At 36.1% G+C, this 23,963-nt stretch overlaps 1 protein-coding gene across 1 annotated transcript in view; it reads right to left on the bottom strand.

Annotated features, from left to right (window-relative positions):
* LOC127427334 (dedicator of cytokinesis protein 1-like) overlaps nucleotides 1-23,963 on the bottom strand; it is a 321,969-nt gene that overhangs the window by 223,214 nt on the left and 74,792 nt on the right. Inside the window, exons 15-19 of the mRNA XM_051674887.1 lie at nucleotides 22,608-22,706; nucleotides 22,192-22,264; nucleotides 17,002-17,105; nucleotides 16,516-16,696; nucleotides 5,785-5,882 (exon numbers count right to left, since the gene is read on the bottom strand). Coding sequence (XP_051530847.1) covers nucleotides 5,785-5,882; nucleotides 16,516-16,696; nucleotides 17,002-17,105; nucleotides 22,192-22,264; nucleotides 22,608-22,706 — 555 coding nt within the window. The remainder of the gene's footprint in view (nucleotides 1-5,784; nucleotides 5,883-16,515; nucleotides 16,697-17,001; nucleotides 17,106-22,191; nucleotides 22,265-22,607; nucleotides 22,707-23,963) is intronic.

Raw genomic sequence — 23,963 nt, 5'->3', positions numbered from 1 at the left:
TCTACCACAATAACATAGTTAATACAGTTAGTGTTACCATGGTGATACCATAGTGTTACCATAGTAAATCCATGGTAAATCTTTGTAAGAGTTGATGTGTGTATTGAGAAACCTTCCAATTTATCATTAATCATGCATTCTTTCTCCTAATATTCAATTTGGTTCAGTCTGAGTTCAATAAGAGTGTTAACATAAGCCAAAATTACTATGAAAATGCAATAAACCATTTGAAGGTGTAATCATGAATAGTTAAGTTTTATAATTAGGGGTGTCAATTCACAATTTTTTTTTATCTTTATGAATTACGTGATACGCTGGTTAATTGATCAAATTAATCGCAAGTAATTGCATATAATCAATACATAATAATCAAAATAATTATATATCACACCTGACCATATACAATATACTGTACATGGGCACTGCAGGATTTCATCAGAGAGTACGCACAGAAATCTGACTAATATACACTTATATCTGGGGGGTCCGGGGGCATACTGCCCCGGAAGAATGTTTTTTTTGTGTGTGTGTGCAAAAACAACACCAAAGCATTCTGTTCTGTTGACTTTGAGAGAAGCATTTTTGTTTATTTTCTCGAGTATGTGTAGCATTCATGTAACTATTGGCTAAAGCATTCCTTCCAGTGACCGTTAACAACAAACGCATTCTCGCACAAAAAGCAAGACGCACCACAACGAAAAGAGAAGAACGCAGGTGTCTCAAGATGCGTTTAAACATTTGAAGTACCACACTAAAACTGCATTTTTAACTTTATAACATGGCATCTAAAAATACTGCTCTCCTGTGAGAGATGCAAAGAAACGTGACGCAGTTGTCAAAAGACACACCTAGTGAATGTTTACATGGACACAAAAACACATTTGGCTTGAACAGCCCCTTATTCACATGGCACTGCACTAGCTGAAGTTTCTCAAAGTTATCTCTCAAAAAGGCAGTCTTTTGTTTCAGTTGATTGTAGGTATACTGTATATTAACTTCATCCAGCGTTGTTTGATCTCCGTGTCCTTAAATATCATGACACTGTTTTAATGAGTGAGAAACCGCTCCAAATGATTCCATGAGAGAGCGGTCCGAATGAACTGGATGAATCACTAATCAATTCAGACCGTTTTGCAAGCCTGTTTAGACAATTCACTGAAAAGAACCGACTCAAAAGAATTATTCATTTGTGAATCGGGCATTGTTGGTTCTTTTAAACAGACAACATCAGTACGGGGCACACATCATTATTGCTGAAATATTCTCAGAGAAAAAAATGTTTCAGGTCAGCTCATGGTACGCACAGTGCATACGGCCAAACAGCTGCAGGCGCCACTGATACAGTATATATATATATATATCACACACTCTATATCACCCTCATGCCATCCCAGATGTGTATGACTTTCTTCTGCTGAACACAAATGAAGATTTTTAGAAAAATGTTTCAGCTCTGTAGGTCCATACAATGCAAGTGAATGGTGACCAGAACTCAGAAGGTCCAAAAATATCCTAAAGATTGCATAAAGTAATTCATAAGACTCCAGTGGTTAAATCCATATCTTCAGAAGCGATATGATAGGTGTTGGTAAGAAACATATCAATCTTTATGTCCTTTTTACAATAACTCTCACTATAAATATAATATAATTCTATAAATCTTACTATAAAACCGAAAGTGTATATTTATAATAAAAAAGACTTAAATATTGATCCGTTTCTCACCCACACCTATCACATTGCTTCAGAAGATATGTATTTAACCACTGGAGTCTTATGGATTACTTTTATGCTGACTTTTTGTTCTTTTTGGACCTTCTGAGTTCTGGTCACCATTCACTTGCATTGTATGAACCTACAGAGCTGAAATATTCTTCTGAGAATCTTAATTTGTGTTCAGCAGATGAAAGTCATACACATCTGGGATGGCATGAGGGTGAGTAAATGAAGAGAGAATTCTCATTTTTTGGTGAACTATCTCTTTAAAAGTATTAATTGCACTGAATTAACACATTAAATCGACAGCCTTAACTATAATGCAATATAACGCTTATTACAATTAATGAAAAGATATAACAAATTGCGATGCTTATTTCAGTATATGGCATAATGAATACGTTTTTTCTTTTTTTTTAATGCAGCAAGAATACCTTTATAAAGCATTATATAGACTATTATATAAATGTTTCATAGAGAAGGATATTTTATACACACAAGGGAAAAATAAACACTCGCATAGACACAAACAGATGCACCTTTACATTAATAAATGAGACTGTTGGCACTTGGTACATTTACTCTATTTCTGTGAAAAGCCATTTAAATGCTGAAACTCTCCACTTGATGTTCAGCAGAAGTGTTTGTGTTTTTAGTGTGGTACTTTATTATAGTGTTTGGCACATCTGCTCAATGGCCTTTGGTTACATTCACTGCATCAAAATGAAAGAATGTGTGCCCTTGAGGGGAAATAAATACACTTTCCAAGAATTACTACAATGATGGTGTCACATATTTTCACAAAAGAACAAGCTGAAACAGATACAAGACGTCGCAAGTCAATAACGTTCATAAATCTGTCATTGCTGTGAGATGGGATTCAGCATGTTTAAGGTGCTAACCGCTCAAAGTGTACACACATAACTCACAAAGCAATCAAACAAAGGCAGCAGATTGAGGTAGAGAGAGTACATGCGTAATTTTAATTAAAAGGAAAGCAAGGAGGCCTGGGTATCTCAGCGAGTATTGACGTTGACTACCACCCCTGGAGTCACGAGTTCGAATCCAGGGCGTGCTGAGTGACTCCAGCCAGGTCTCCTAAGCAACCAAGTTGTCTCGGTTGCTAGGGAGGGTAGAGTCACATGGGGTAACCTCCTCGTTCGCTATAATGTGGTTCTCGCTCTCGGTGGGGCACGTACTGAGTTGTGTGTGGATGCCGCGGAGAACAGCGTGAAGCCTCCACACGCGCTACGTCTCCGCAATAGTATATTTTATGATTTGTCATTTTTGTCATTTTTTCTGAAAGTCATGAACATTCCCTCCACAATGTCATTTCCAGCACATCTCAAATTCTGTGGTGAAAATGACAGTGATGGAAATGACATTTGTTTTACAAATGATTGACTTCTTGCTAGGGATAATTTCACAGATAACATTTTATGTATCCTAAATAAACAAGGTTAAATAATATTTTCACATTTTTTGCATAATTTGGCAAAATTACAGCTTGATTGGAAATGACACCCAATAAAAATGTTGTGCTCACAAGTGACATTTACATTGTATTTTCTTTTTTTTTTTTTTTTCTCAACCATCAGTTGTCTCATACTTCATCTCAAGTATGCTCTTCACGGACACTTTTCTTGACTAAGTTAACAAATACACTAAAAACTTTAATAGGGAATTTAATTATTTTTTTTTAACTATAAATCTCCCATTTCTCATTCACATTAATCTTTTGTTTTTGGTGATTAACATTTGTTGTGCATATTGCCACCTACTGGACAGGGAGGAGAATTAATAGTAAAAAAGGACTTAAACATTGAACTGTTTCTCACCCACACCTATCATATAGCTTCAGAAGGTATGGATTTAACTACTGGAGTCATTTAGATTACTTTTATGCTGCCTTTATATGCTTTTTAGAGCTTCAAAGTTCTGGCAACCATTCACTTGCATTGAATGGACCAACAAAGCGGAGATATTCTACTAAACATCTTCATTTGTGTTCAGTAGAACACAAAGTCATTCACATTAGGAATAGTATGAGGGTGAGTAAATGATGAGAGAATCTTGATTTTTGGGTGAACTATCCCTTTAATTCAACAGAGCACTCTGACCAACTGTTGTTTTTAATATACAGAACACACTCACAGCAGGACCCACAATAACTGAATGTGTATTTGAACCACACACAATGATCACACTCACTGTGCATTTATTGGCCAGACACAGAGTGGATAATTCACCACTCACCACCCAGAGAGAGACTTTCCTTACCGTTTTCAGCGGGCGTCACACTCAACATGATTATACACTTCTCTCACACTGTGCACTAAAACACCTTCCAATAACTGCCAAGTTTTGTATTGAATTTCTGTAGACAGTGCAGACATGTCATATGAAACTGTGAAGACAATGTCATAATTCTGCTAAATCGCTTTGTGTGCTTACAAAAGGTGTTTCTTCAGAAATTTACCCTGTGATAAAAATCACTTAACTACAAATGCACTTTTGTGAGTGGGAATGTTTAAAGGGCACTGTAACATTTAAGAAAAAGCTTTTAAGCCAGGTTTATTTATGCCACCATTTGAGGCGCATAACCTACCACAAAAACATCTCCGGGGGAGGAGCAACATGATGTGGCATTAGGAAATGTAACATTAAAAAGCAATTGTGATGACATTAAAAGAGAAAAACAAAACGGATAGCTCCCGTCCTGGATGCTGATTGGTCAACGCAGTGTTCTAGCTGTGCCAAAATACTCTATATGTTAACAGCAATGGCACATCAAATTAATTTGCTAAAGGGATATATTACCCAAAAAAAAATGTTGAGGTCATGCTATACTTTAAATGGACCCTTTTCACATCACTTCGATAGCACTGAATAACAGACCAAAGCAAATATTATTTTAAAAGAAAAATAAAATCTACTATTAATTACGTTTCCACATCTTTCCAAAGGAGGATAAAATAGATGAATTATGACAGAGGAGAGAAATATGCCAAATTTAGTGTCAATCCATCGGCAGCGCTATTTAAAAACCCCAAATAAAGTTCCAAATGTAAATATAAAAAAAATATATATATATATATATAATTTATTTAATGTCATGGGGTAATATATATGTATATATAAAAATAAAAAAAGAAAGTGAATATATATATATATATATATATATATATATATATATATATATATATATATATATATATATATGTATATATATTACCCTATGACATTAAATAAATTACATTATTTCTATTTTTTTATTGTTTGGTACATTTGTGCTGCTTAATAAATGCGAAAATGTGTCATCACAGTCTGTGAAAAAAGTCCATTCAGCTGCATGTTGTGCCTTATATAGCCCTTTAGTATTTCAGCATGACTCTTCACTTGACTTTTTAGAGCCATGAGCTGCAGGTAGAAACACCTGCCGCAATCACTGTGGTGGGACGTTTCATGTTTGTGTCATAGAGACCCAGCAGAGGCTGCAAATTATGTTACAAGGACAGTGAGGGGACATTTACAGCACAACGCATCTCTGTCTCCATCTTTCTCTGTCTCAGTCACTGACAGCTCAAGCATGTTTGTCTTCTCACAAGTAAAAGACATCAGTCCACAAGCCCTCCTGCCTTCAGGAGCAAACTGGCATTTAAACGCAATCCACGTGAGAAAAATGAGTGAACATCTCATACAATACAACAACAGAGCTTGACCTTGTTTTAAAGTGTCAGAGTATGGGTTATTTCCCAAATAAAAAAATAAAAATAAAAAAAAGTAATGTACAGTGGCCAGTATGTATGTACAGTAATGTAAAAAGTTACATTAAATTATTATTATTTTTTTAATAATAAAAAAAACTAAAAAACTAAACTAAAATATAAAGCCACGTACAGTGGCCCTTCAATAGTTAAAACGTTTTGGACACTTCAAGTAGAAATGTGTTTGCATTATATAATTGTGGCATAAGTGCCCAAAAGTGTCTAAACACATTAGCTTTAAATAAATCAGGACCTTTGTCAGGTTTTACATGTTTTTGCCCGTCAGATGATTCAAACATACCTTGACGACCTCTCCTCCATCCACCTTCATGAGGTGACGTAGATTCTGCTGTAGTAAACTTGTGTTTGATCTCCACTTCAGAAGCCCCAGGAGATCAACTGTAGGAGACAGACAGACACAAAACACAGATGAACGACATGCCATCCCAACAGAAAAAGAGAGAACTCATCTAAAAATATTTTAGAACAGCATGCATACATAACACTATTACTACTTTTGGTCTTCACTTTCTGCTTTAATGTAAAGTTTGCAATTAATGATTAGCAACAGTATAGACAATTAATCAAAATCGACAGCACATACTACAGTTTTGGCCAAAAGTTTAATTTATTTTATTATAAGGTGTAAGAGAATTTGGACAAATGTATATATTATGCAGTGTATCTATCAGACTTTACAGACTAGCCAACAGGCAGAATCCTAAAAGATTTACAATGCCAGAGAGGCTCTTTAAAAAGATTCTCAATGGTTTTTTTTTTTTTTTTCCCTTTATTGGATTAATTATACATGAATGAACTGTTGAAGCGACAGAGGCACCGGATCACATTTAACAATGTGGAGTGCAAATAAAGGAACTTGTCTCTGTGATGTGGATTGTGTCATTTGACACCTGTAGGCTACAGACAATTTTACAGTTTCCATGGTTCCCTTGGGAACTTTCAAAACCCAAAGCAATCAAATCCCATTGCAATCGTCATGGCAACAGAAGCAAGTGACTTTTTAACCTTAAACTTGTCATTCTAGCGAGCATTTGAAGTAGAGCCAATGTGAAATGACGTAACTTCCATGGTGCCGTAATCCGGTGAGACGTGGCTTTTCCAGTGTTGTGTTTTGAAGAGCCATCAAAGAGACACATTGACATATACACACAAACCCATAGACCTTGATCAGTGAAAAATACTGTAGGTAGAAATAAAAATAGAAATGACGATTGTGGTACAGTCCATTCAATGTCATACTGTAAGTCCTACAGTAAGTCACAACCAACAAGTTTAGATCGCAGTCTATTGGAAATCTTTGGAAGAATGTCCTTCTGGTCCTCACAGCCTTATTTTAGATTTCATGAAATTAAATATGGCATCTAATCTGATCCAAGTCTGTGATGTACAGTACACAATTTAAATTTTACACTACTTATACAAAATTTCACTTAAAAATATTTTAAATTGGGAAATTGATACTCTAAGTTTAGAGTGCTGTAAATCGAGTGCTGTAAATCGAGTTCTGTAAATCGTCCGAGCATTTACAGTACAGCTGTCGGTCCATGTGATAACCTCAAAACGAGCCAAATATCAGCCAATTAATTGGCCTGGCCTAACTAAAATAATAATCTCAGACAAAAACAATTGACTTCAAAACAGTTCTGAAAAACAAGAGGAACAAAACTAAAAAGAGCCGTTGAAAAACTAACTAGAATAAAATAAACCACCAAAATAGATAATTTTGTATCCAATAATAACCTAACACATAAACAACCTAACCTAACACAAAAAAATCTTAACAGAAATAAAATAATGCAAATTAAAAGAAAAATAAATGAAACAATACTAAAAGTGGTTGAAAAACTAACTAAAATAAATTAATAAACAAAATAAATTCCCATTTTTGTATAAAATAATAACCTTAAACGAAAACAACTGATTTCAAAACATTTTTGCAAACTGAAATAAAAATAAAAAAATAAACAAAAATAAACAAAACTAAAAAGAGTGGTTGAAAAACTAACTAAAATAAATAATAAACAACAAAAATAGACAATCGCTTTTGTATACAATAATAACCTAAGATGAAAACAACTAATTCAAAAATGTTTTAAACCAAAATAAACTTGTGCAAATTACAAAATAACAAGGGAAACAAAAAAGAGTGGTTGAAAAACTAATTAAAATAAATGAATAAACAACTAAATAGATAATCATGTTTGTATACAATAATAACCTAAGATGAAAACAATTAATAAATAAAACAAAAAAAGGTGTAAACTAAAATAAAAAAAGAAAATAAACTAAATTACAACGACTGTTTGAAAAACCAGCTAAAATAAATTAAAAATCCATCCATTTTTGTATAATGAAACATCATAATCTGACCCGTGTGTGCTTTTGTGGAAGACACCCTGCCAACAGATGGGGAAATGGAGTGTGACGCAAAGAAAGGCTACAGAATACTTCCGTCTCAGTCAGAGTGGAGCGCTCAGCCTTTCAAAGTATGCTGATCGCAACACGTTCGATTCATGCACATTACGACTTTTGCTTTGTGATAGTATTTTAGTAGTCAGCTCCTGCCGCATGTGCAGACGACATGCAAAGGTGCGAACTGCCAATGTGTCTAGAAAAACTGTGCTGCACGTGGAAAATATGCACAGACTGAGCGAGACAAAGCGGCAAACGGAAACCGAAGTATAATTTGGCCTTAAAGTTGCAGATACTGATTTAAAGCTTGTTTAGCAGGTTTTGCCAATCATAAGGCTTAACAACAAAAATATAACACTTAGTTAAGATGCAACGCTCAAGACCCTGTACTAAAATATGAAGAGGATTTCAGTTGGGTGCTATTTCACATCATCACGTCACACCAGCAAGATGTGTGGCTGTGTGGGTGAGATGTTCAGAGAGTTAAAGATTCAAATATTTAAAACTCCAGCCTGCGGGTTTAATAAAGAGAAAGTTAGAGAGAAAATCTGAGAAAGACGAGGCGAGAGAGGGAGAGATACAGTCTGCATCGTCATTCTTTATTAAAAACGAATCATTCCTCTTTATTACTGGTTGAGAGAGGGTTTACCTTTTTGATGCAGAGTGGAGGAATTTAATTAAAAAAATGTTAAAAGCAAAATACTTGCGTCTCTGCAGAACAACAATTGGCGTTTCCCAATCAATGGGCATTTTCAAACCAAGATTTGAAGTGGGCATTTTTCAACCGCTTTGCACGATTTGTCTACAACACTGACATCCTCTACTTTCATTGGTTAGTTCAGAAACTCAATGCCAAATTTTCAGAAATGTAAATGTCCACTAATTACTACATTGTGAGTCGCTACTATCATTGGATAGCTGAAAAAAGCCCAACCCGGTTTGAAAACGCCCACAGATTGGGAAACACCCATTGTTGTTCGGCAGAGACCTACTTTGAAAAACAGTGCCTGTGGATTTCTGAAATAAGGTGGCAATGTCTCCCCTCTCTGTTTATGTCCAGTTTAAATTCCTGTTCCATTTGATGTTTAAGTGATTTCCAGGTTGATAGCATATGGAACAAATTTATCTTACATTACACTGTGTAACAAATTGTTATTTTATTTTTTTATTCCTGGGTAATGTGTTATTTCCTAATTGCTTATGCCTCAGAAGTATAGAAAATGGCTATTATTTCCCACAAACTTTGCTTTTGTGACCAGGACAGTGATATTTTGAAATGTACCTATTTCCAGAACATTCCAGATAGATTCAGTGCTGAGTAAACTTGGAGTAACTTCTAGAACTTTCCAGCAATATAAATAGTAGTATAAATACAGGGGCCTTAAGCCCACCAGTTCAGTTTAGTTCCAGCTGCCTAAGTGGATACAGACCTTGCTGGACACCTTGAAGTATGATGAGTATGGCTGGGAGGTTATAGGAGACTTCAAAATGGTGGCATTCCTGATGGGTCTCCAAGACGGTTTTACCAAGTTTCCTGCTATCTTTGCCTTTGGGACAGCAGGGACACCATGGCGCACTACCACAGGCGGGACTGGCCACAGCGGACCGAGTTCTCTGTGGGGAGGAACAACGTCAAGTGGGAGCCCCTGTTGGACCCCCGGAAGGTGCTGATGCCACCACTGCACATCAAATTGGGCCATATGAAACAATTTGTCAGAGCTCTAAATAAGGAGTCGGCAGCCTTCAAGTACCTTCAAGACTTCTTCCCTAAGCTGTCTGAGGCTAAGGTCAAAGCCGGTGTCTTCGTCTGACCACAGATAAAGAAGATCCTGGAGTGCAATGAATTCCTCAAGAAGCTCACTAGTAAGGAGAAAGCAGCTTGGAACAGCTTTGTCGACAGTGGTTCGGGGCTTTCTGGGCAATCACAAGGCCGAAAACTATGTGGAGCTGGTTGAGACTCTGGTGAAGAACTACGGCATAATGGGCTGTTGGGTGTCCCTCAGAGTCCATATCCTTGATGCTCATCTTGATAAATTCAAGAAGAACATGGGAGCTACCAAGGACAGTATAATGAGAACATGATGGGAGACTACATTTGGGGGCTGATTCGTTACAGTGATTTACAATGTAATCGTAAATCTCAAAAAACTACTCACTTCTAAATCTTTTGTAGTCATTTTTGTATTACTTTAGTATAAATACATGTTAATTTGGATTCATATGTTGTTGTTTTTCTGACTTTATGTGAACGAAAAGACACAAATTCACCCGTTTTCTCATTGGAAATAGGTACATTTCAAAATATCACTGTCCTGGTCACAAAAGCAAAGTTTGTGGGGAATCATTTTCTATACTTTTGAGGCATAAGCAATTAGGAAATAACACGTACTACCCAGGAACAAAAAATGTGTTACATAGTGTTATTAACAAGAAACCAATACTATAATAGTATCATGTTTATATTATTATACTAGTTGATGCATTTATAAAAAAAAAAATTTAAAAAACATTCAGGGTCCCCACGCCTTTTGACCAATGAATCTCCATCTCCAGTCATCTGTGACTACTGGATAAGAATTTTTAAAGATCATTTCAACCAAAAGTTGTCACTAAAAACCAGCTCACACACAGATCATCATGTCAAGTAATTTCAAGGTAATTTTGATTTGGATGTGAACGAAAGTGAGTGTGAGTTGTTTACAGGAATATTCAGAGTTCAATACAAGTTGAGCTCAATTGACAGCATTTGTGGCATAATGTTGTTTACCACAAAAAACATTTAAACTCGTCCCTTGTTTTCTTTCAAATAAAAAGCAAATGTAAACATTAAAATATACACAGTGTTAAATGTATAGCCACAAGACATATATAATTTGAGTGTTAACATGATTTTAGTGAGATAAATCAAAATCATTTACTAACCTTTTCTGTGTAAAGTTATATCCGATTTAACAACTTTGTTGCCATGACAACGTAACGCTGTAAACCCTAAAACGACTGATAAAACTAATTCTAATAATATATATATATATATATATATATATATATATATTATATATATATATTTTTTTTTTTTTTTTGTACTGTCAATTATTTTCTCATCTGAACGTTTAGCCTTCTCAGAGAAAATGCCCCAGCAGTAAAATATACTAACAAAAGACACTATTCACAAATGCATTTACAGGCAAACAATTCACAAAGAGTCACAAACACAGTGAACAGCCAAAACTCCTGCAGATTGCATTGATTTCTACCTGCGACGCAGACAGACACCTGAAACCGTTTGTGTGGCATGTCAGCAGGGTTCCACTGCTCAATATGCTAATGAGTGTTTAATTGTGCTAAAGCCCGTATTCCACTCTTTTTGACACATTATTTTCTTAGAAAGCACAGTTGGCATTGAAGGACAAGACCTCAAAGGCTAAAATGGTTTCTGTGGCCTACACTAGCAATAAAAAAAACCCTACGTGTATATGCTAATGTCTTCTGCAGTCTGCAGAACTCGGCCTTATGAATCCTTAGCGTCCTCATTACAGTCACTGTTACCTTGTTAACGGACAGCAACTAGAGTTGTTTTGACAAAGGTCTTCATTAAAGTGCTGTCTAAACTGCCCTGGGGTCATGTAAAACCACACATTAATAGTCATGCAGGTTGTTAGCACCTTGCTAATCAATTCACAGGCACGGACGGCTCTGTAACACGGTATGTGTGAGGAATTATGCTGTCATCCAGCAGGGAAAAAGATGGCCTTTAAACCTCTCAGATCCCACATGCTGCAAAGTGAAAAACGTATCAATGTTTCACGCCGTTTGCGTCTTCATCTAGCAAGGGAGCTTTCAAATGAAAGCAGAAAACATCCCGGCATTCTGGACAGAATTATGTGTTTTGCTAGCTTCGGTTTTGAGTGTCTCAGAGTGTCTCATTTGCATGATGGACAAGCCGCTGTTTTTGGCACAATGCTGTACAATATTACAAACGACAACTGAAAACATGTATTTTTCAGCATGTAGGGGGACACATTGACTATGTAGCCAACAGGCATTCAAGTACAACTATGTACTGTAATTGAATGCAGAAACACAAAATTCTCCAAAACTGGTTGCCGCAATTACGTTCCAAAAGCTTGTCAAATCAGCATTAATATTAACTGAAGCAGAAATTTTGCATCTTTTGCTCAACTCATGCACAAAAATAAAATAAATTAAAAAAGATGATTTTTAGAAGAATATCTCAAATTTGTAGGTCCATAAAATGCAAGTGGAGCTCCAAAAAGCAAATAAAGTCAGAATAAATGTAAGACTTCAGTGGTTTAATCCATGTCTTCTGAAGCGATCCAATCGGTTTTGGGTGAGAACAGACCGAAATTTAACTCTCTTTTTTTTCACTGTACATCTTGCCACTCCAGTCTCTAGGAACGATCATGATTTTAAGCTGCTTTTGTGCTTTTTGGAACATCAAAATGTAAGTCACCACTCACTTGCATTGTATGGGCCTAGAGAGCTGAGATATTCTTCTAAAATTCTTAATTTGTCTTCAGCAGAAGAAAGAAAGTCATACACATCTGAGATGGCATGAGGGTGTGTAAATGATGAGAGAATTTTAATTTTGGGGTGAACTATTCCATTGAGAATTTAGACATACAAGGACATTTTTACAATTATCAAATGCCAAATCTGGTAATTTATCTTTAGATAAACCATTAGACATAGTTTTAAAACAACTACCTAAATATATATATATATATATATATCAGTTGAAGTTAGAAGTTTACATACACCTTAACCAAATACATTTAAACTCAGTTTTTCACAATTATTTTATTTATTTATTTTTCTATAATCGTAGAAAACATTCCATGTCTTAGGTCAGTTAGGATCACTATTTTAAGAATGTGAAATGTCAGGGGACTGGGCTGAATACCACCCCTGGAGTCACGAGTTCGAATCTAGGGCGTGCTGAGTGACTCCAGCCAGGTCTCCTTAGCAACCAAATTGGCCCAGTTGCTAGGGAGGGTAGAGTCACATGGGATAACCTCCTCATGGTCGCTATAATGTGTGGCTGCTGCAGAGAACAGCGCAAAGCCTCCACACGCACTAGGTCTCCGCGATAACGTGCTCAACAAGCCACGTGATAAGATGTGCGGATTGACTGAGATTCGTCCTCCGCTACCCGGATTGAGGCACTACGTCGCCACGAGGACTTAGAGAACAATGGGAATTGAGCATTCCAAATTGAAAAAAAAAGAATGTGAAATGTCAGAATAATAATAGAGAGAATTATTTATTTTAGCTTTTATTTCTTTCATCACATTCCCAATGGGTCAGAAGTTTATACACATTTTGTTAGTATTTGGTAGCATTGCCTTTAAATTGTTTAACTTGGGTCAAACATTTTGGGTAGCCTTCCAAAAGCTTCTCACAATAAGTTGCTGGAATTTTGGCCCATTCCAGACAGAACTGGTGTAACTAAGTCAGGTTTGTAGGCCTCCTTGCACGCACACACTTTTTCAGTTCAGATTGAAGTAAGGGCTTTGTGATAGCCACTCCAATACCTTGACTTTGTTGTCCTTTGTGTGCCATTATGCCACAACTTTGGAGGTATGCCTGGTGTCACTGTCCATTTGGAAGTCCCAACTGCGACCCAGCTTTAACTTCTTGGCTGATGTCTTGAGATGTTGCTTCAGTATATTCACATAATTTTCCTTCCTAATGCCATCTATTTTGTGAAGTGCACCAGTCCATCCTGCAGCAAAGCACCCCACAACATGATGCTGCCATCCCTATGCTTCATGGTTGGGATGGTGTTCTTCAGCTTGCAAGCCTCACCCTTTTTCCTCCAAACATAACAATGGTCGTTATGGCCAAACAGTTCTTTTTTTTTTTTTTTTCATCAGACCAGAGGACATTTCTCCAAAAAGTAAGTTCTTTGTCCCCATGTGCACTTGCAAACTGTAGTCTGGCTTTTTTTATGGTGGTTCTGGAGCATTGGCTTCTTCCTTGCTGAGCAGCCTTTCAGGGAATGTCGATATAGGACTCATTTTACTGTGGATATAGATACTTGTCTACCTGTTTCCTCCAGCATCTTCAAAAGGTCCTTTGCTGTTGTTCTGTGATTGATTTGCACTTTTCGCACCAAACTACGTTCATCTATAGGAGACAGAATGTGTCTCCTTCCTGAGAGGTATGATTGCGGCGTGGTCCCTGATTTCTTTAGATTTTCCCAGGATGTCAAGCAAAAAGGCACTGAGCTTGAAGGTAGACCTTAAAATACATCCACAGGTACACCTCCTATCAGAAGTTAATTGGCTAATTGTCTAAAGGCTTGACATTTTCTGGAATTTTCTAAGCTGCATAAAGGCATAGTTAACTTAGTGTATGTAATCTTCTGACCCACTGGAATTGTGATATAGTCAATTAAAATATTAAAACAATCTGTCTGTAAATTGTTTTAAAAAATTATTTTTGTCATTCGCAAAGTAGATGTCCTAAACGACTTAGTTTGCTAATATTAAATCTGTGGAGTGGTTAAAAAATTAGTTTTAATGACTTCAACCTAAATGTATGTACAGTTGACTTCAACTGTGTGTGTGTGTATATATATATATATATATATATATATATATATATACACACACACACACACACACACTATACAAGTATATAATCAAAAGATGAAAATTTGGTCAGTGTGTTTCGGTAATGAGCCTCTACCAAATGTTGACATGTAAAATTCAAATTAATATAAATTACTTTTCAAAATAATCAGCTTCTCGGATTTCTAGTAATGAGAATTTTTCAGAACATGCTCCAGAAATTATTTTCCAAAATTTTTTTTTTTTTTTTTTTTTTTTTTTTTTTACATAATACAGTATCTTGATTATACGATTTACAAGGATTTCAGACTTCCCTTTATATGTTCCAAAAAAAAAAGAGAAACAAAATCATTAGAAATTGAGTATGATCTGAATGAAAGCAGAATCTCGTTTGAGTGTATTTCTGTGACAAGGAGAAGGGCGTGGTCGAGCCGTGATGGAGCACGGCCGGCGCTGAATCAGCTGATCAGCAGAAGAGCGAGATAAGGGGCAGCCGGAGATGCCGGTTCGAGAGAGAGAGAGAGAGAGAGAGAGAGAGAGAGAGAGAGAGAGACGCACGTGGCCGCGTTGCATGTGTATCTGTTTATGTTTGTTTTATGTTGAGTTTCTTATTAAACTTTGTTTACTGTTCAGCCTATTCCCGCCTCCTCCTTGCCCATCCTTTACCTGTTACAATATTATTTTCATACTATTCTACTATTACTTGTAAAAAAAAAAAAAAATAAAAAAATGTGCACTTTTAATTTTTCAACTAGCCGCTAAACAAGGCTCCAACCGGGTTTAGGTTTTTTGTTTTATTGTTTTCCCAAAAAAATCTTTGTTCCTTCCCTGTTGTTGTTGCTGTTGTTGTTATTTCTAATGATGCTTTCACTCCTTTTCACCTTCTTTCATTTGTCTTCATCCGTGCAGTCACAGAACTAGCGATTTGCATGACTCCCTGCAGTGACTCCATACATCACTGCCGTAACGGTGGATTTAGCTTTCACTTGGTTACTCTGTATTGTCGCCTGTAAATGAACCTGGTGCAGTCAGACAGACACATGTATCCGACGCAAGTGGCATTTAGAACATTTCTGTCTGACCAGATGGTGACATGTTCAATTATTTTGCATGATCTTATTGACAATGTTCTAAAAAAACGACTCATCAGTCATGTCAACCTATAAATGAATCTTCCGTCATTTTAACTGGTTTGTAAAAAGGACTACAGTGGTCAAGCTGAATGTTTGTTTTTGTTTGCAGCTAGCAAAGGCAATGCAATTGAAAAACATGTCTATTTACTGTCTTTGTCTTTTGCAAGGAATTACATTTTACAGCAAAAAATCTCAAATCAAGAAGTTCACTTCTTAAACATTAAAATGTCAATGATAACATTAGTTAATGCATTATGAACTAACATGACCAAGCAATAAACAATAGTATTTTGATAAATTAACATTAACCAAAATTAATAAATGTTGTTAAAAATCATTGTTCATGACATCTAATTCAATAACTAGGTAAACGAATAGAACCTTATTGTAAACTGTTAAAAAAATGTATCGCAGGTCTGTTTTGATTGGGTCACAGAAAGCTGGGGAAACGAAGCTAAATGCAAATACTAAAATGCAACTACTAACCATATAAATATTTATAGTTAGGAGAGCAAAAAAATAGGCTTATCAACTTTTAAAAGGGAGGATAAAAACTTCCCAAATCTTTTGTTGGTTACGTCAAAGGCCATATGTCCAATCAAACTCGTTTCACAATGGTATTTTAGTGCAAAATCATCCATCACATGGTAGAAGTTAGCCAAATTAGGTAGATGCCAACATGGACAGGTCGTGTGACATGCCCTCACCCTCAAAAACCATAAACAAAACTACACAAGGTAAATGGAAAATATGACCCAGACTACACTGAATACAGAGAACCACTGCTTTAAAGTTGTCATTCTTTCTTTCTTTCTAATTTACATTCTTAGTTCATGTTATTAGTCTCATTGGCTTAGTTTGTATGTGTCTCACCGTTCTGTGTGAGTTTAGTGGAGCACACCAACGTAGAGATCTGGAACGAGTCTTTGCTGATGGTGAAGCTCCCGAGATTCTGCGTGTTCTTCCCTGAAGAAAGAATCTTCTCTTCCATCTCTGGTTTGCTGGAGGCCAAGTTGAGATACAAGGACGAGTCCTCCAATTTCTTGGCATCGGCCTGCAAATCCAAAAACAACACTTGGACACTTTGTATTTTTCTACTTTTTGTGCCACTCTTAAAAAAGCAATAAAACAATTTCCAAATCAGCATTAAAGCTTTGACTTTGCTCACAGCATGTGGGTTTATTTGCATAGCTCAATAATGACTTGACCAGGTGACGTTCTGAAGAGATGAGCACGTGGACAGAGATTAATTGTGTAATGATTACATTGTGATGTCAAAGGTTAAACAAAAGACAAACGAGAACAAGCAGCTTCAGTACACAGCTCACATCCCTCTTTTTGTGGGTGTGTGTGTTTTACCTTATATACGATGAGATCGTGCTCCCCATCTCTCAGTGTTGTGCCGTCATATCTCATCAGCTTGACAAACGACAAAGCAAAGTTCTTCTCTGATTTATCCTTGCCTGCAAAGAGACCATTGTATATTTATTAACAGAAAAATGTATTCCAAACTATGACATCTAAACCATGTCTTTCTTTGGTTCTTAATGTTCAATGCCAATGTGTGTTATTTCTGATGCTATCAATACCGATTTCGCTGCTGAGAGATTGTTTTGTTAAGTACTGCTTTGACCACAGTCATGGCAAAAAAGTACATTGAAAATGACAGAACAAACTCAATTGAACTGAATGTAAACTGAGTTAAACTGTATCTAGGTTGAAATGAATCTGATCTAAACGTAACCAAATCTGAGCTGGACTGAATCTGAACTGCACAAAATCAAAATTCATTTAAATCTGAACTGAATCTGAACTGACAAGAATCTGAGCTCAATTAAATCTGAACTGAATTAAATCTGGACTGAATCTGAACTGATAAGAATCTGAATTCATTTGAATCTGAACTGAATCTGAACACAACAGAATATGAACTCGATTGAATCTGAAATGAACTAAATCTAAACTCAACTAAATATCAACTGAACTAAATCTGGACTGAATATGAACTGAATTTGAACTAAACAGAATCTGAACTCAATTATATATGAAATGAACAGAATCTGAACTCAACAAATTATCAACTGAACTAAATCTGGACTAAATCTGAACTGAACATGAACTAAACAGAATCTGAACTCAATTGAATTTGAACTGAACTAAATCTGGACTGAATCTGAACTGAACATAATCTGAAATCAGTTGAATCTGAACAGAACTAATTCTGGATCTGGACTTAATCTGAACTGAATTAAATCTGGACTGAATCTGAACTCATTTGAATCTGAACTTAACTGAACTAATTCTGGACTGAACCTGAACAGAATCTGAACAAATTTGAATCCGAACTGAATTTATTTAAATCTGATCTGAGCTGAATCTAAACTAGATTAAGACTAAATAGCAGAAGTAAACTGTGAAACACACACTTGAAGGTCACGAAGAACCAAGGAATTTTGTGACATCTGTGAAAAATTCACAAATGCAACAACGAAACAGACATTTTTGTTTGCCGGCCATTATCAGCAGACACATAAACGCTGAAACGCAAAAGTCTGCTAGTTAAGTCTTGTGTTAGAGTAGCATTGTGATGTGGCTATTTTATATCTGCTTTTACAAATTGTATAAGACCTACAGTACTGCCATGGTCCAGAAAAGTCTTAAAACACAACATAAAACACAACCCAGCACATAAACTACTATCAGAAACAGAGATAGAGAATATGAGGAAAACAGAAAAGTGAGAAATGTTATGTAGTTCTGTTTCAAACCATACAAACCAGTACCATATCATAAAGCATGAATGTACATACAGACAGAAAAACCATGAAATGTCAACAGAAAACAAGAAAGAGGACGAAATTGGGACAAAGAAAGAGACTGAAATGGAGAAAGCCACAGAGGGTTTTTAGCATGTTGCTATGGGGTTGCTAGGGTGTTCTGGGTGGTTGCAATGGCTTTGCTTGATGGTTGCTTACTAGTCCAAGTCAAAAGAGCCTACCCTCAAATTTTCTATGATATTCTGGTCTCTAGATAAGACCTGAGGCTGAAATCAAATTAACTGATTTGAACTGAAGTGAATTTGAAAGAGAGAGCCAAAAAGAGAGGTTGTCATTTTTACACTTTTCATAAAACCAATGGATTTCTACTCTTTCTAAAAACAGAATTTTCTAAGAGAAATCACACTGGCCTCATATCAGAATTGTTATACCGCATATCCTTCTCAGTCAGCCAATTAATGAAGAAATACAGCAGCATTTCTTTGAATCTGAATGATAAAAACAATGCCGGAACTGGAAATGTCAACATTAGGTGCTTTTAACAAAACAACCCTATGAAGAACCACAAATGCTACCACCAAAAACACATAAACAAAAGTCTAAAAGGTGGAAATATAATTAGCAAGGCTGCACTATAAGGTCGTATTACACGGCTCTCTGGAATTCTCCATTCTGTATTGTCAATGGCGCCATCTAGTGGTCTGATAGTTCTCTGTAACAACCGCACATCCAAGTATCAGACCAGTCATCCAGGTATTTGTGAGCATATGTGCGATCTCTACAAGAAAGCTAATAAAATAATTTACATTTAAATCAATGTTTCATGTGCATTTATTTATATATTTGGCAACTTTTAATGAGCTAAATAATGAGGAGTCAGTAGGTAATTAATTACAAAATAAACATCAACAGAATGCCAACGGAGGTGGATTTCAGCAGTTAAGCTATTTATTTATTTTCTCACATAATCACATAATTTCAGCGCAAATCGATATTTTAAGTAAATGTATTTATTTATTTGATTAGTAGCCGTGTAATAAGCAGGATAATGTACAGTCAGCCGGTTGTTATCAGTATGGTGATTCCTGACAAGTGATTTGCTTTGACATTCAACTGCCTGGCAGCATGGATCATCAGAATCACAAAACTGAATTTAATGCAGGTGAAATTCAAAACTGAATCAGAATTTAATGATGGCATTTTAAACATCGAATGACCCTAGAAATCTCAATGAACTAAATCTAAAATAAAGTGAACTGAATTGCATCTGAACTGAATCAGACTTTTTTATTTCTGCCGGTATTTTAAAGCTCAGATGACCCAGAAATGGTAATCCAACATTTAAAGTGAACTGAACTCAATTTGAACTGAATTTCTATGTGAACTGAACTGATCTGAATCTGAACTGGATCTGAATTTGGCATTTTATCTTTTGGGTGACTATTGAAATGGCTAAGAAATATCCCTGAAAGGCATAAAGTTACTTCTCTCTTTCACACTCATGTTCATTTGCGCAGCCACGCTAATGAGAGAAATTCACATAAATCCTTATTAATTATGCTAAATTGCTCAAATATGCTAATTACAGACATCTCGTTTGGTGTGGTGATATTTCAGCACTCACAGATAAGAACTATGCTGAGATCAGCAATTCCAGAATATGAACAGAAATAAGGCCGGTTTTACAGATAGTGTCTTTACTGGAATTAGCAGGCATGACGTTTATTTGCTCCAGATTGTGTGTTTGTGCTAAATGATTGTTTTACATCCTCCACCCAGCACTTGGCAACCAGCACCCAGCAACAACACCCCACCCCGCCCCTCTCATCCTGGCGCTGTCGCGACAACATGTGGTGAACAGATGGATTGGCGCGGCCGGCAGGACAAGATTGCACACGCACTGCTAAATGTGATAACCACAGCTGCACGCCAGGCGCCTCTTGGCCCATAAACACCCGTCCAGGCTTTTTATACACGCTCACATTTCTCATTATTACATCACTGCCAAGATGTTTTCAGACACTCCCTGAGCTGGAAAGTATCTTAAGAACTGTTTAATAAATCATTAAACTAGACTTTTACATTTTATGAATAAAATTTATGTGGTGCTTGCTGGTGCAAAACTTGTCACCACGATTCTAGGGTGTTGTGGATGATTTCCAGGGCATTGCTAAAGGGTTGTTAAGGTATTCTGGGAGGTTGCCAGGGTGTAAGGTGTTGTTGTTTACTGGTCCAAGTCAAAAGAGCCCATCCCAGAGTCTATAATATTCTGATCTCTAAATACGGCACAGGTCCTCCCTTTTGTGCCTGTTTTATCGTCTGCCTGGCAAAAGTTGCAAATCTCATTGTTAGAAAATTAATAGCACACCTCTCCTCAACAAGCCGCACGATTTGAGGTTCATTCTGCAAACTCATTCAGAGGCAAATGACTTAATCTAAAGTTATCTCACTAGCCCCATACACAATAAAGAGAGAGGTTTTTAAAGAGTCGCCACATGATGCTTAACGCCCATAAATAACAATGCCAGAGATTTAAGGTGCCACTAGCGCTGCAAGGATCACCGTGACAACCGCCCAACTGGTCATGTGCACATGAATGTATCAACTTACAAAAAGACCTTGGGAAACAGGATAATTGACTGAAGTTGTTCCTGCACAGTAAAGTTATTGATTTTATATTTAACTTCTGTATGTTTTTTCTATTATTTACTGATATTTTGTAATGTTGAATATTCGAGTTAATCTATAATATGTATGTATTACTGGTTCATCATAAGTTAAGCTCAGTTGAGAGCATATGTGGCATAATGTTGATGACCACAAAAATGTATTTCGACTCGCCCCTCCTTTTCTTTAAAACAAAGATAAAATCGAGGTTACAGTGAGTCACTTACAATGAAAGTGAATGGGGCCAATTTTTGGAGGGTTTAAAAGGCAGAAATGTGAAACTTATAATTTTATAAAAGCACTTTCATTAATTCTTCTGTTAAAATTTGTGTATTATTTGAGCTGTAAAGTTACATTTTTACAGTCATTTTAGGGTTTACGGCGTTATGTAGCCAAGGCAACATAAACCGGCTATAACTTCACACAAAAAAAGGTTAGTATGTGATTTTATCACACTAAAATAAAATTAACTGACATATTGTTTATGTCTTGTGGTTATCAGGTACTTTGTGACATTTTACAAATGATTTAATTTCTATTTCATGTTCAATTATGCATTTTTTTACGTTTGATCCACAATAAATGCGTAATTTGATGGTAAAAAATTGCCACCACAACACTTTGTGCTGCTGTCTGGCATATGTTGTGAACTCAAGCTTTACTAGAATACTAATCTCAAACCATACACTGAGCCTTATCGCTAGCCCAACGCCCTATCCCTGACCCTGATCCCTAACTTGCAACCCAACATCCCAACTACATTACCTAGTTCCTACCTTGATCCAATTCGAAATCCTGCCCCACTCATCCCTGTTCATTCATCGAAACTGGATCCAAAGTTTCCTAAACCCTATTTCCAACTCCAGCCTTAACCTTAATCACTATTCCAAACCCTAACCTCAACCTTAATATCCTAATCCTGTCCTTCAGAGATCTGTTTCGATTCCTCGTTTTACATCTGTTGCGAACAGGCTTTTACTTCTAACTTCAAACATAAACCTCCATCTCCCAACCCCATTGCCCAGTCCAGATCCAGATCTAATAGAAGAATGACACATGCTGCCAATGCTGGTTAGACCATGTGCTTTGGTGTGTTGGAACTCACAATCTTGAGATGATCTGTGTTTGAAGGTGAAGCGAAGATGACTCCGGTTGACGTCTTCAATCGGAATTGCGACCTGCAACAGAGAAAATGCCATAAACGAGATCAATCCCATGTACATACAATGACTTTAAAAGTGCCAGACTTGGACGTGCACAACACTTTAAAAGGTCTTGAATATAACAAAGCCATAAATATGGATCAAATGGACCTAAAGCAGGGCGTAATCTTTGTGAACTTAACGTTGAACTTTATTCGCCTTTGTTAAAACCTCCATGTTCTCCCTTTGGATTTTAAATATTTAATCCCACATCTAGAGTGTCGTCTCTACAATTTCAAACTTAAATGCGTTAAACCTGCATTAAAGCTTTGTCAGAGATATCTTTAGTATGTAAGCGCCCTAAGGCAGTGACACTCGCCTTGATGGTTTCAAACCAGCGTGGCTGTTTGACCTGGTAGTAGATGACCGATTTGTACTCCAGAATGCCTTCATCACCGGCACCAGGGAAGATCACGCTCTGGACAGAAGAGAAGAAAACCCTATTTAGAAATTTGCTGGTTATCAGAGTATATTATATTGTACAATATTCAAACTTTTGAACTGCACAATGAACTATAAAACAGCTATTAGAAATGCTAAACATAAATTAAACTAAATTTAGGACTGCTTCAAATGTTTGGTTAAACTAAATTTCAATTGGTGCCAAATGAGATGAACTTGAACCCTGAAAATCCAAAATGGAGAGGAAACACAGATTTACTAAAGAAAAGCTCTTCACAAAGCATTAACGCATTACTTTTTCATTGAGAATTCTTGCTGACCAGTGAAATAAACCATAAGAGTGCGAGACAACTAGTGAAACATATGTATATTTCCATTATTTTCTAATTTAAAACAATTCAATCCATTAAATATTATAGCACAACTTAAATTTTAAATAATTGTTCAATCTAGTTAGAATCTCTTCATTGTAACTGGTGTAAATGATTATGATATTGCATGTTGTTTTTATGTATTTATGTAGTATCTAGATCTGGGCCAGGTCTCTCTGGTAAAAATGGGACCAATCTAGTTAAATAAAGGTTCAAATAAAATAAAAAATCTAATAAAATAAAACACTGATTCTTGAGATAAGGGACAAAACATATTAAGAAATGTATTAAGAAATCCATAAAAATACTGGAAAAGTGTATACTCTGCATTTATTACTTGTATTTTTAAATCATTTAATTGTATTTTTTTTTAATACAGTCTTTACACTTAGAAGCACATGTAATTTAACCTGTCCTCAGCAAGAGGTCACAATGTTAAACTGCCAGACAAAGTATTTAAAACTGCAACAAATTCATCAATATGGATATCAAATGAAAGGTAAGGATCTGTAAGATATCAAACAATAAACAAAGTAAACTTTCAATTATGTTTTCCATAAAAAAAACACTGCCTATCAAAGTTGTGTCCTCATTTTGCGTCAACTCCGTCAGATTTTTTTATCCTGAATATATCAGACAATGTCATGGTCAGCTGTAACTCTGAGGACCCCTCTCCCACTTCCTGCTCATGGTGGATGCAACAGTAGGACACGTAGTCTGGTAAGTTTGATATTTTTCATATTTTAAACCATGTTTAAATCTCTGTGGTCAAAGCTTCAACATGTTAACTCCGTTGTTCCCATTATGATATTTTTTGTTAGAATTGTGGGATACATTTTGGCATTTTAGTTTAGGTTATCGGGACAGCTTTAACTGAGGAAAAAAAACAAAATGGTCCCAGT

Source organism: Myxocyprinus asiaticus, chromosome 36, assembly GCF_019703515.2.
Source record: "Myxocyprinus asiaticus isolate MX2 ecotype Aquarium Trade chromosome 36, UBuf_Myxa_2, whole genome shotgun sequence".
Taxonomy (NCBI): domain Eukaryota; kingdom Metazoa; phylum Chordata; class Actinopteri; order Cypriniformes; family Catostomidae; genus Myxocyprinus; species Myxocyprinus asiaticus.
Note: the sequence above shows the minus strand (reverse complement) of the source record. Positions and strands in the feature narration are given on the sequence as shown.